General features: G+C 48.1%; 1 protein-coding gene across 2 annotated transcripts in view; it reads left to right on the top strand.

Moving 5' to 3' along the window:
• The window catches only part of LOC116989047 (sodium- and chloride-dependent GABA transporter ine-like), a 94423-nt gene that overhangs the window by 79239 nt on the left and 1712 nt on the right, over nucleotides 1-13472 (top strand). Inside the window, exons 7-12 of one of the 2 annotated variants that reach the window (XM_033046181.1) lie at nucleotides 1602-1726; nucleotides 2955-3067; nucleotides 4166-4306; nucleotides 5592-5691; nucleotides 8758-8834; nucleotides 10810-10977. In XM_033046181.1, the coding sequence (XP_032902072.1) occupies nucleotides 1602-1726; nucleotides 2955-3067; nucleotides 4166-4306; nucleotides 5592-5691; nucleotides 8758-8834; nucleotides 10810-10977 (724 nt within the window). Of the gene's footprint in view, nucleotides 1-1601; nucleotides 1727-2954; nucleotides 3068-4165; nucleotides 4307-5591; nucleotides 5692-8757; nucleotides 8859-10809; nucleotides 10978-13472 lie in introns of both variants that reach the window. The other variant, XM_033046180.1, reaches the window with a different exon arrangement.

Here is a 13472-nt window from a genome sequence, read left to right as displayed (position 1 = left end):
GAAACAAGCCACGCCCCGGGAATCAATCTGGTGACTTCTTCTGCTTTTCTCTGTCTTTCTAATGTTGAGAAGGCTAAAACAGCACAGGTGGGTCTCACTTGAAGCAGTAAGCAGTGATGTTGCCTCAGTTGTGTGCTGAGCAATGGCCATTCATGTTCACAAGTTCACGTTATAGGAGCAGAATCGTGCCATTAGGCCCATCAAGTCCTGTCCGCAATTCAATCATGACTGATCTATCTCTCCCTCTCAACCCCATTCTTCTGCCTTCTCCCCATAACCCCCGGCACCATTACTAATCGGGAATCTGTCAACCTCTGCCTTAAAAATATCCATTGACTTGATCTCCACAGCCTTCTGTGGCAAAGAATTGCACACATTCACCACCCTCTGACTAAAGAAATTCATCCTTTTCTGCTTTTTAAAGGAACATCCTTTTAACTCTCTGGCAGTGGACATACCCAGACAAAGGAACATACTCTGACCATGGGACATACCCTGACCAAGGGACATACCCTGACCAATGATTCTTGATTAGTACAGGTGTCAGAGGTTATGGGGAGAAGGCAGGAGAATGGAGTTAGGAGGGAGAGATGGATCAGCCATGAATGAATGGTGGAATAGACTTGCTGGGCCGAAAGGCCTAATTCTACTCCTATCATTTATGACCTTATGATCTTAATGGACATAACCTGAACAATGAGCATACCCTGACCAGGAGACAAACCTTTACCATGGACATATTCTGACCAATGTACATACCCTAACCACTGCTCCCTGAACCATTGGCATTCACAAGGCAATGGCCACTCTCAGAGAAAGTACACACTCTCTGAGCTAACAGACACGTTCCGAGGAAGAGACATCCCTTGAGCAAAAAGGACACTCGTTGAGCAATTGGTGTTCCCCGAGCAATGGTGTGTCTTTGATCTGTGGATGTCTGAAATGGTTGTCCTCTAAGCAATGGTAGTTTGCTGAGCAATAGACACTTCCCACTCAGTAGACATACGTTAAGCAATGGACGACAGATGGTGCAATGGGCTAAGTGTTCGGCTGGCAACCGGAAGGTAGCCGGTTCGAATCCCGCTTGGAGTGCATGCTGTCGTCGTGTCCTTGGGCAAGACACTTCACCCACCTTTGCCTGTGTGTGAATGTGTGCGAGTGATTGGTGGTGGTCGGAGGGGCCGTAGGCGCAGATTGGCAGCCACGCTTCCGTCAGTCTGCCCCAGGGCAGCTGTGGCTACAGAAGTAGCTTACCACCACCGAGTGTGACTGAGGAGTGAATGAATAATGCGATGTAAAGCGCCTTGAGTATTAGAAAGGCGCTATATAAATCCCATCCATTATTATTATTATTAATGGACATTCCTCAAGCAATTTGCGTTCCTGGAGCATTGGATGAGCTGTGTAATGGGTGCTGCCTGAACATCGGAGATTCTCCAGGCAACAGACATATCCAGATGATAAACATTCTCCGGACACGGTTCCTTGCAATTACAATGAATGAGATACATTTGTGTTTGCAAACCTCAAACTATTGATTAAGATATTGTCCACGACTGTATATATCGGCATTTGGTAATTATGTTTCAATTTGCTTGCAGTAATACATTAGCCATCTCATTGACGAATACAGCTACAAGTATACTTTCTGGATTTGTCATCTTCTCTGCTTTTGGATACATGTCCCAAGTGATTAATGTCCCGATTGACAAAATTGCCGTGGATGGTGAGTGAGAGTGGAAAGGCTCTAAGAAGTTGAATAAACTTGAGAGACTTGAATTAGACTGACATGCTTTCAACAGAGGGCATGGGGCTAGTTGATTACACAAAAAATATTTCCCAATTGCTAATATTTTCAACTGTCTTAATTATAAGCATGGCACACAGTGCATGGACATGGTTCGCATGGTTAGTTTTGCAGCGGAGAGGTACTGGCAAAATCCCTCAATGAACTCAGTGAACCAAGAATGATGACATTTATACATTGCTTTTTATCGATGTGGACTTGACTAACACAATGAGGCAAAAAATCTCTGCACATCGTGCTCAGAGAGGCCAAGGTTCCTGCCTCAGTTCACTGCCCAACGAGGACTAGAAGGGTCCCGACCCGAAATGTCACAAGTTATAGTAGAATTAGGCCATTTGGCCCATCGAGTCTACTCCGCCATTCAATGTTGGCTGATCTCTGCCTAATCCCATTTTCATGCCTTCTGCCCATAACCCTTGACACCCGTTCTAATCAAGACCCAAGATAGACACAAAAAACTGCGGGACAGACAGCATCTCTGGAGAGAAGGAATGGGTGATGTTTCAGGTCAAAACTCTTCTTCAGACCCGAAACATCGCCCATTCCTTCTCTCCAGAGATGCTGTCTGTCCCGCTGAGTTACTCCAGCTTTTTGTGCCCATTTTCGGTTTAAGCCAGCATCTGCAGTTCATTCTTACACTAATCAAGATGTGTGCACGTTCTCCAGAGATACTGCCTGACCCGATGAGTTAATCCACCCCGTCGCATCCTCAAGCCCTCCACAATGTGCTCCAGGCTGCTATGTGACTGAACAGCAAAGGCCAGTGCCATCTCCCAAAGCTCCAGCTACCATCAACCTCATTGGAGACCCTCGGACTATCTTTGATCGGACTGTACTGGACTTTATCTTGCACTAAACGGTATCCATATTATTGCCTTTATCGTGTATCAGTGGGCCGCTCGATTGTAATCATGTATTGTCTTTCTGCCGACTGGTTAGCACGCGACAAAAGCTTTTTTCAGCTCGTGACAATAAACTAAACTCATCTCCCAAACTGGAAAAGAAGAGGGATTAGGGGGGGAACTGGAAAAGATATTGCAATAAGGAACTCCACTTTTCTGAGATATCTTTTTCCTGTGCTGAACATGTGATGATTTCTCGACACTGCAGTCGGTAACTTGTCTACTGGTTCTCTTTACTCATTCAGGCCCGGGATTAGTATTTGTGATTTACCCTGAAGCCTTTGTTACAATGCCAGTTTCTCCACTGTGGGCGGTCCTGTTTTTTGTTATGCTGCTGTTCCTGGGACTAGATAGTCAGGTAAGACTCACCGTTAAACGCTACCACCTTCACTCAGTCACGGCTGGATAGAGACAACACTACACCAGTGGGTCGGACGCGAACGTGGGATAGCATAGGCCCGATGTATGGGTGATGGTGGGCGTGGTGGGCCGAAGGGTCTGTTTCCACACTGTATCTCTGAAACGAAAACTCAGAAGCCAAGGACAACATTTAAAGTATATTAATAAAATCATAAGTAGACAAAAAATGCTGGAGAAACTTAGCGGGTGAGGCAGCATCTATGGAGAAAAGGAGTAGGCGTCGTTTCGGGTCGAGACCCTTCTTCAGACTGATGTCGAGGGGGGGGGGGGCGAGAAAAAGAAAGTAAGAGGCGGAGACTGTAGGCTATGTGGGAGAGCTGGGAAGGGGGAGGGGAAAGAGGGTGAAAGAAGGGACTACCTGAAATTGGAGACGTCAATGTTCATACCTCTGGGGTGTAAACTACCCTAACGAAATATGAGGTGCTGCTCCTCCAATTTACGGTAGTCCTCACTCTGGCCATGGAGGAGCCCAGGACAGAGAGGTCAGATTCGGAATGGGAGGGGGAGTTGAAGTGCTGAGCCACCGGGAGATCACTTGGTTATTGCGAACTGAGCGGTGATGTCGGGCGAAGCGATCGCCAAGCCTACGCTTGGTCTCACCCATGTAGAGCAGTTGACACCTAGAACAGCGGATGCAATAGATGAGGTTGGAGGAGGTGCAGGTGAACCTCAGCCTCACCTGGAAAGACTGCCTTGGTCCTTGGATGGAGTCAAGGGGGGAGGTAAAGCGACAAGTGTAGCATTTCCTGCGGTTGCAAGGGGAAAGTGCCGGGAGAGGGGGTGGTTTGGGTGGGAAGGGACTAATTGACCAGGGAGTTACGGAGGGAGCGGTCTCTGCAGAAAGCCGAAAGGGGAGGAGATGTGGCCAGTGGTGGGATCACGTTGGAGGGGGCGAAAATGTCGGTGGATTATCTGCAAAATATGAGGTGTTTCTCCAGCAATATTTGTCTACTTGCGATTTTTCCAGCATCTGCAGTTCCTTCTTAAACATTTTGTCTTAATAAAATGATATGTTTATTCTCTTCACATTCCGCAGTTTGCCATGGTTGAGGTGATGGTGACGAGTCTAATGGATGCCCACAATGATCATCTGTTGAAATATCTGAAGAGGAAAGAGTTTGTGGTTCTGGCCGTGTGTGTCGCGGCCTTCCTGTTAGGAATCCCAAACGTGACCCAGGTAAATCGTCCTCATCAGCGCGCAGTCAGATCCATTCATGGGGTTAATCTCCAGGGAACAGGGTTGGAACAGATCCCAGGATCTGTTGGGTCAAACCCCAAGGGAACTTATTTTTATCCATATAGTCTTAGTCCATATGCGCCATTATGATTGAAATGTGTAGGACGTTTCTCCGTGGCTATACATTTTCTGAATGTGTAGGAAGGAACTGCAGATGCTGGTTTACACTGAAGATAGATACAAAATGCTGGAGTAACTCAGCGGAACAGACAGCATCTTTGGATAGAAGGAATGGGTGATGTTGGGGATTGAGACCATTCTTCAGATTCTGAAGAGTTTGCTGTCTTTCAGCGCCAGAGACCTGGGTTCGATCCTGACTACGAGTGCCGTCTGTACGGAGTTTGTACGTTCTCCCCGTGACCGCGTAGGTTTTCTCCAGGAGCTCCTCTTTCCGCCCACACTCCAAAGACGTGCAGGTTTGTAGGTTAATTGGCTTTGGTAAAACTTGTAACCTGTCCCTAGTGTGTAGGATAGTGCTAGTGTACTGGGATCGCTGGTCGGCGCGGACTCGGTGGGCCGAAGGGTCATAAAGCCTAAAAGTCATATGCTTCATTGAACAGAGGGATAAAGGCTTGTCTATTAATGATTTTCGTTTGGGTTTAACAGTCTTCCTCTGCTCCTTAAGGGCCTGTCCCACTGCGGCGACCTAATCTGCGAGTTCAGGCGAGTTTGCCCTCGACTCATACTCGCAGCATGGTCGACACGAGGTCGTAGGAGGTCTTCGTAACTCTCCTTCAAGCTCGAGAGTGGTCTCTGCGTACTCGAGGCCTCATCAAGGTCACGGCGTTTTTTTCAATATGTTAAAAAAATGCCCGCGTGCAAAAAAAGGTCACCATGGAAAAAATCGATACTTTTTTTACTCGTAGGTTTAGTTGTAGTAGGTCGGCATGTTAGTCGTAGGTAATCGAGGGTAGTCGAAGGTAGTCGCAGATAGTCTTCATCATAGTTGAAGGGAGATCGAAGGAGGTCGTCTTCACTCTCCACTATTCGGTGTCCAATTTTCCCAAAGTTAGTCGTAGCTAGTCTTCAACATAGTCGAAAGAGGTCTTCAACATGTCATTTTTTTACAAACTCTTCTAAACTCGCCAATTAGGTCGCCCAAGTGGGACAGCCCCTTCTTGTGGCTGCTCTGTCAGCTGTGGCTGATCACCCGCATACTTGCATCGGTTGTTCAGTCGTTAACATTGTGCCTTGAACATCAACCTAACATCATGTTTGTTTCTAGGGTGGGATATACGTCTTCCAGCTACTGGATCACTACACCGCACAAGTATCCATCGTCTTCCTGGCCTTTTGCGAGGTGATTGCGGTTTGTTGTTTTTACGGTACGTACACTCTGTGTCTCATTGTCAACAGCGTCAAGAGGTTTGATATCAAATGTATAATACTAAGCTGGGTACAAGGGGTCAGTATGAAACCTCTCATTGCAAACCCGATCAAGTCGTGGAGAACAATGTTCTGGTCGCCCCATTTATAGAAAGGATGTGAAGACTTTGGAGAGGGTGCAGTGGAGGTTAAAGGGCCTGTCCCACGAGTATGCGACCTGCATGCGGCGAGCGCGACCAAACCGGAAGCGGGGGCCGCGCGGAGGTCGAGTGAGTGACGTGAAGTTCGAGCGAAGTCCGCGGGAAGTTTGCGTGTAACGTACGGCATCGAGACGCTGTGCACGCCCTTCGAAGCGGTGTGTACGGCGTCGAGGTGGTGCGTACGGCGTCGAGGCGGCAGCGGGCCGGAAGGCCGTTGCCGCGCGGAATTTTTGAACACGGTCAGTTTTTCAGAGCCCCGCGCGATGTCGGGACCAGCTCCGCACAACTCCACACGGCCCCGCAAGGCCGTACGGCTCAAGCGACCACGTTAGGTCGCGCTTGCTGCATGGAGTCGCATGCTCGTGGGACAGGCCCTTTACTAGGATACTGCCTGGATTCCAGCCACAAGCAGAGGTTGGATAGACTTGGATTGTTTTCTCTGGAACGTCAGAGGCAGAGGGGAGACTTGATCGAAGTACATAAAATGATGAGAGGCAGAGATAGGGTAGATAATCAGAACTTTTGTCCCATGGGAGGAGGAGGAGGAGGAGGAGGAGGAGGAGGAGGAGGAGGAGGAGGAGGAGGAGGAGGAGGAGGAGGAGGAGGACTGTGTGAACTGTATTGCCTTTCACCACAGTGAAGAATGCTGTGGTGGATGTCTGTGTTGAATTATCAAATCAAATCAAATCAGATTTATTTATAAAGCACATTTAAAAACAACCCACGTTGACCAAGGTGCTGTACAGACTGGAGCAGGTGGCTAAAATCACAAAAAGGAACAGAGATACACAAGAATGCACACAGCACATAGGTACAAATAATCAGCTCAAAGACACAAAATAAAGATCAGCCACATCAGGGGGATTCAAACGCTAGTGAATAAAAAAAAGTTTTGAGCCTGGACTTAAAAGGGTCAATGGAGGGGGCAGATCCTATAGGGAGGGGGATGCTGTTCCACAGTCGAGGGGCCGCAACAGCAAAGGCACGGTCACCCCTGAACTTAGGTTTAGATCGCGGGACAGCCAGGAGCCCCAAGTCAGACGAATTGAGGGACCTGGAGGTAGAGTAAGGGGTAAGGAGGCCTATGACTACGACTGATTCCTGGGATGGCGGGACTTTCATATGAAGAAAGACTGGATAGACTTGGCTTGTACTCGCTAGATTTTAGAAGATTGAGGGGGGTTCTTAGAGAAACTTACAAAATTCTTAAGGGGTTGGACAGGCTAGATGCAGGAAGATTATTCACCGATGTTGGGGAAGTCCAGAACTAGGGGTCACAGTTTGAGGATAAGAGGGAACTCTTTTAGGACCGAGATGAGAAAATCTTTTTTTACACAGAGAGTGGTGAATCTGTGGAATTCTCTGCCACAGAAGGTAGTTGAGGCCAGTTCATTGGCTATATTTAAGAGGGAGTTGGATGTGGCCCTTGTGGATAAAGGGATCAGGGGGTATGGAGAGAAGGCAGGTACAGGATACTGAGTTGGATGATCAGCCATGATCATATTGAATGGCGGTGCAGGCTCGACGGGCCGAATGGCCTACTCCTGCACGTATTTTCTATGTTTCTATGTTTCTATGATATAGGGGGGAGCAAGCCCAATATGCCACATACACTATGTCGTATATTGCGTCCTGTTTTCATTGTAACGCTGCATGGTAAATTACATTTCACTGCATCGTATGGTGCATGTGACTAATACATTTGAACTTGAACTTGGTGGAAATGTCCCAAACTAAGGGGCATTTATAATTCAAAGGACGTTCAATGAAGATGCGCGGGGCAAGTTCTTTTACACAGAGAGTGGTGGGGGCCTGGAACGCATTGCCAGAGGTGGTGGTGGTGGTGGAGGCAGATACCATAGTGGAGTTTAAGAGGCTTTCAGGCAGGCACACGGAAGTACAGGAAATCATGTACAGGCAGATGAGATCAGTGTAACTTGGCATCATGTTCGACACAAACATTTTGAGCCGAGAGAGCCGGTTCCTGTGGCTACAGGTCACAAGTGGCTCCGGTCTCTCAAACACTTGTTAAAATGTCACATACCGTTTCTGCTGTGATACTTTCTCTCAGTGCTTTGTGCAACGACTGCTGCAGTGAACCAGTTCCTCTACAAAGTCAGTCTGAAGAAGGGTTTCGGCCCGCAACGTCGCCTATTTCCTTCGCTCCATAGATGCTGCTGCACCCGCTGAGTTTCTCCAGCATTTTTGTGTACCTTCGATCTTCCAGCATCTGCAGTTCCTTCTTGAACCCTCTACAAAGTTCAACGTTTTCCGGCCAACGTGACACATGTTTATTAATCGTATCTACCAGCGCCTCTTATCTAACCAAATATTGCTGGTACAGGTTGATTAAGCGTTAAGGTGGAGGAGGCCATTTGTGAAGCTGTTATAGAGGCACATGGATATGCATGGAATGGAGGGATATGGATCATGCACAGGCCGATGCTATTAGTTCAACTTGGCATCATGTTTGACACAGAAATTACGGGCCAAAGTGCCTTTTGCTGTGCTGTATGTAATATGTGCTGTATATATGTGATGATATATATGGTGTATATTCAATGTATTTCAAGCTGACCACCACTAGAATACAAGGTAGACAAAAATGCTGGAGAAACTCTGCGGGTGAGGCAGCATCTATGGAGCGATGGGATAGGTGACGTTTCTGGTCGAGTCCCTTCTTCAGACTGATGTGGAGGTGGGGGGGGGGGGGGGGGGGCGGGAAGAAGAAAGGAAGAGGCGGAGACAGTAGGCTGTGGGAGAGGTTCCTTTTGATTTAACCCCCTCCTCTCCCAGCATTAGTTAAGTTATTACCCATGGAAGATGCAGTGTGATTTTACAAAAGATGGTTTCATGTTTTTGAAGGTGTCTCTCGGTTGTCACAGAACATCACCGAGATGCAGGGGAAGCCACCGAACATTTACCTGCGTGTGTCCTGGCAGGTCCTGTCTCCCGTGCTAATACTCGTAGGTTTGCATTACCTCCTCAAGGCTCTACATTCAAATGCAGGCGACATGTCCCCCGGGGATGCTTGTTCCTGCAGATGCTGGAATCTGGAGCAAAAGACAAAGTGCCGGAGGGAGTGACTCAGCGGGTCAGGCAGCTTCTGTGTGGAGGTGACGTTTCGGGTCAGTGTGAGGAAGGGTCCTGACCTGAGACAACGTCTGTCCATTCCCTCCACAGATGCTGCCCGACCTGCTGATTTTCCTGCAGCACTTTGTGCTTTGCCAATGAGAGATAGTCACGTTCCACTTGTCAAATTTGACTGGTCACGTCGATAAACCTCGTCCTGCATTACACGGCGTCCAGCCTAGAGACTTAAAAATATCAGTTGTCTCTCCTCTAAACTAAACGGTGCCTGTCCATTCCCTCCACAGATGCTGCCTGACCCTCTGAGTCCCACCGCCACTTTGTGCTTTGCCTGGTGTGCTTGCGACTAGTTTTAACAAACAGCTAGTGATGGGCAAAATGGTTGCCATGGGTGTGGTGGGCCGAATGGCCCAGTTGGGTGCGATACCACTCTGTGACTCTATAGCTTAATGCAGTAAATGAAAATTTAAAAAAAATTAACGACACTGGATATCTGAAACAGCAAAGGTTGAAGTGGTGAGAAACATAGAAACATAGACAATAGGTGCAGGAGTAGGCCATTCGGCCCTTCGAGCCTGCACCGCCATTCAGTATGATCATGTGAGGACATAGAGTTGCTGTAACGCAACTCTGGAAACCGAGCTCTGGGGCGGCACGGTGGCGCAGCGGTAGAGTTGCTGCCTCACAGCGCCACAGACCCAGGTTCAATCCTGACTGCGGGTGCTGGCCGTACGGAGTTTGCACATTCGCCCCGTGCTCACGTGGGTTTTCTCCGGGTGCACCGGTTTCCCCCCACACTCTAAAGACGTGCAGGTTTGTAGGTTCATTGGCTTCTGTAAAATGTCCCTGGTGTGTGTAGGATAGAACTAGGGTGATCACTGGTCGATGTGGACTCGATGGGCCGAAGGGCCTGTTCCCGCACTGTATCTCTAAACTAAACTAAACTAAACTGGACAGATCCTGTAGGTTCATTGTCTTGGTAAAATTGTAAAATTGTCCTTCGGGTGTGTAGGGTAGTGTTAGTGTACGGGGGGGGGGGGGGGATCGCTAGTCGGCGTGGACTCGGTGGGCCGAAGGGCCTGTTCCCGCGCTGTATCTCTAAACTAAACTAAAGTAATTATGTGCAAGATGGAAACTGCGGATGCTGTTTTAAACCGAAGATAGACAGAAAAAGCTGGAGTAAACTCAGCGGGACAGGCAGCATCTCTGGAGAGAAGGAATGGGTGGCGTTTCAGGTCGAGACCCTTCTTCAGGGATTATGTGATTTATGGGACTCGGCAATGATGTGATTGCTTCCAAGAGTCAGCATGGATTTGATGGGCCAAAGGGCCTCCTGTGGCGTAAGGACATGCGAGAGACTGAGTGCGTCAGGCTGAACATTTCCCGTGCTTTCTCCTGTTATAACTCATTAAAGCTTCGCTTTTAACTAAACTGTTTAAATTCACTCCACGCTCACCGTGTCACTCAATTGAATCGTTTTATGTACATTTAATAGTAAAGGCCCCAGCCTTCTTCAAAGGCAGCTGCAGGGATTAATGGTTTGTACTTGGCTGTGCGGTTACTAATTGTGCATTGCATGTAAGCACTGCTCTGTCCCTTGCTGAATCTCTGACGAGCCCATCTGACGGGTAGCAATAATTTTGATTCTGGCAATTTGATTCAGTGGTTTCTGCATTTCGGTAAAAGTGCTGCCAAGATCCCCTGACACTACAATACATCCATTCATAGTTATTTCTCCCCCGCCCGCCCACCGCCCAGAACTGTTGGCAGAAGGCAGCGTGAATTTGGACCGTTTTCAATTCCTCGGCCCTCTTTATTCCTCTTCAGACGCTGTCTGTGTTCGTGGTCCTCAACTTTGAGCCGGTACGTTACGGCAGCTACAAATACCCGGCGTGGGCTCAGGGCCTGGGTTGGGTCATCGCCCTGGCTTCACTGGTTTGGATCCCTGGCGGGGCGTTGCACACACTCCTCACTTTGAAAGGCCCCTTCCTCAAGGTAAGTTCCTTTGTTCCATTGTGTCAAGAGTTCCCTCTCGACACAATGAAGGGTCTGGACCGAGTGGACTCGGAGAGGGTCTTTCCACTGGTGGGGGGGAGTCCAGGACCAGAGGGCACAGCCTCAGGAATTACATGACCTACCTGCAGAATGGAGATGAGTAGGAATTTCAGATCGGCAGAATGAGGCCATTCGGCCCATCAAGTCTACTCCGCCAATGAATCGTGGCGGAACTATCTTTCCCTCTCAACCTCATTCTCCTACCTTCTCCCTATAGCACATGACAACCACACAAATCGAGAATCTCAATCTGCGCCTTAGAAATACCCAATGATGGCATCTACAGCCGTCTGCGGCGATATATTCCACAGATTCACCACCCTCTGACTAAAGTAATTCCTCCGCATCTTTTTAAAGGAGTCATAGAGTCATAATGATACAGTGTGGAAACAGGCCCTTTGACCCAACTTGCCAACATGTCCCAGCTACATTAGTCCCACCTGCCCAAGTCTGGTCCATAACCCTCCACACCTGTCCTATCCATGTATCTGTCTAACTGCTTCTTAAACAATGGGATATTCCCTGCCTCAACTACCTCCTCTGGCAGCTTGTTCCACACACCCACCACCCTCTGTGTGAAAAAGTTACGCCTCAGATTCCTACTAAATCTTTTCCCCTTCACCTTAAACCTATGTCCTCTGGTCCTCGATTCCCCAACTCTGGGCAAGAGACTGTGCATCTACCCCATCTATTCCTCTCATGATTTTGTAGGAACGTCCTTTTCTTCTTAGGCTACGACCTCTACTCCTAGACTCTCCCAAAGGGTGGTCAGAGCAGAGTCTTTGAATGTTTTAGTTTAGAACAAAGATACAGCGTGGAAACAGGCCCTTCAGCCCATCAGTGATCCACCGTATACACACACGAAACATCCTCTCCACATCCACTCTATCCAGGCCTTTTAATATTCAGTAAGTTTCAATGAGGTCCTCCCTCATCCTTCTAAACTCCTGAGTACAGGCCCAGAGCCGTCAAATGCTCATCATTTGTTAACCCAATCATTCCTGGGATCATTCTCGTAAACCTCCTCTGGACCCTCTCCAGAGCCAGCACATCCTTCCTCAGAGGGTGGTAAATCTGTGGAATTCTTTGCCACAGAAGGCTGTGGAGGCCAATGAATCTTTTTAAGACAGTGATTGACAGATTCTTGATTAGTACGGGTATCATGGGTTATGGGGAGAAGGCAGGACAGTGGAGTTGAGAGAGGAAGATAGATCAGCTATGATTGAATGGTGGGGTAGACTTGATTGGGCCGAGTGGCCTACTTCTGCTCCGAGAACTTATGGACTATTGAAAATAAGATTGCCTCTCCTCTATTTCAAGTGGGTGTTCAGAAGGGCTGTGATTGGGACATCCATCATTTGAAAATTGAGAGTTATGTGAACGTCAGCTCACCAAATGTGCGCAGCGGTAGAGTTGCTGCTTTACAGCGAATGCAGTGCCGGAGACCCGGGTTCGATCCCGACTACGGGTGCTGTCCATATGGAGTTTGTTCTCCCCATGACCTACGTGGGTTTTCTCCGAGATTCTTCAGTTTCCTCCCACACTCCAAAGACGTACAGGTTTGTAGGTTAATTGGCTTGGGAAATGTAAAATTGTCCCTAGTGGGTGTTGGATAGTGTTAATGTGCGGTGATCGCTGGTCGGCACGGACCCGGTGGGCTGAAGGGCCTGTTTCTGCGCTGTATCTCTAAACTAAACTAAAAATGTATAAAGAAGAACTCTCCTCTCTCAGAGCTTGATGGGATGGGGAGGTTGCTAACTGAGAAGGCCACTAGGTGGCAGCACACCACTGCAGTCAGAATCTAGGTGGGCTGAAGAATTTTTCCTTCATTAAATATTCTATTTTATAGTAAGAATTTTTAAAAACTTAACGTGTTTTATGTCGATTGTCTTAATGATGCAAATAAGGACTGAAGATACAAGGAAGTGAATGAGAATAGTTGTGAAGAGAGATGTGATCAAGAGAGTCAAGAGTGAGTCTTCTGATCAAATCAGGACAGCAACCATAATGTCACAGAAGATAGGCACAAAATGCCAGAGCAACAGCGGATCAGACAGCATCTCTGGAATGGGCGACGGTTTGGGTCGAGACCCGTCTTCAGACTGAGTCAGGGTGAGAGGGAGACATGGAGATAAGGAAGGGTAAGGTGTGCAAACGAGAGATCAAAGGGGACAAAGCTCAAGGTAAATGTAGACTGGATCATTGTTGGCTGAGGGGAAGTTGACAACGAGGCATCAAACCAGTCGGAGAACTAGGGTGGGGGAGGGACGGAGAGAGAGGGAAAGCAAGGGTTACTTGAAGTTAGAGAAATCAATATTCATACCGCTGGGTTGTAAGCTGAGCTGCCCAATCGAAATATGAGATGCCGAGGTAGCTTTTCAGTCTTCAGGTGTTGTCCGAACTTTTACTCTATTTTAGCCCAGTGTTCGGCAAAA

This window comes from Amblyraja radiata, chromosome 28 (genome assembly GCF_010909765.2).
Source record: "Amblyraja radiata isolate CabotCenter1 chromosome 28, sAmbRad1.1.pri, whole genome shotgun sequence".
NCBI classification, from domain to species: domain Eukaryota; kingdom Metazoa; phylum Chordata; class Chondrichthyes; order Rajiformes; family Rajidae; genus Amblyraja; species Amblyraja radiata.
Note: the sequence above shows the minus strand (reverse complement) of the source record. Positions and strands in the feature narration are given on the sequence as shown.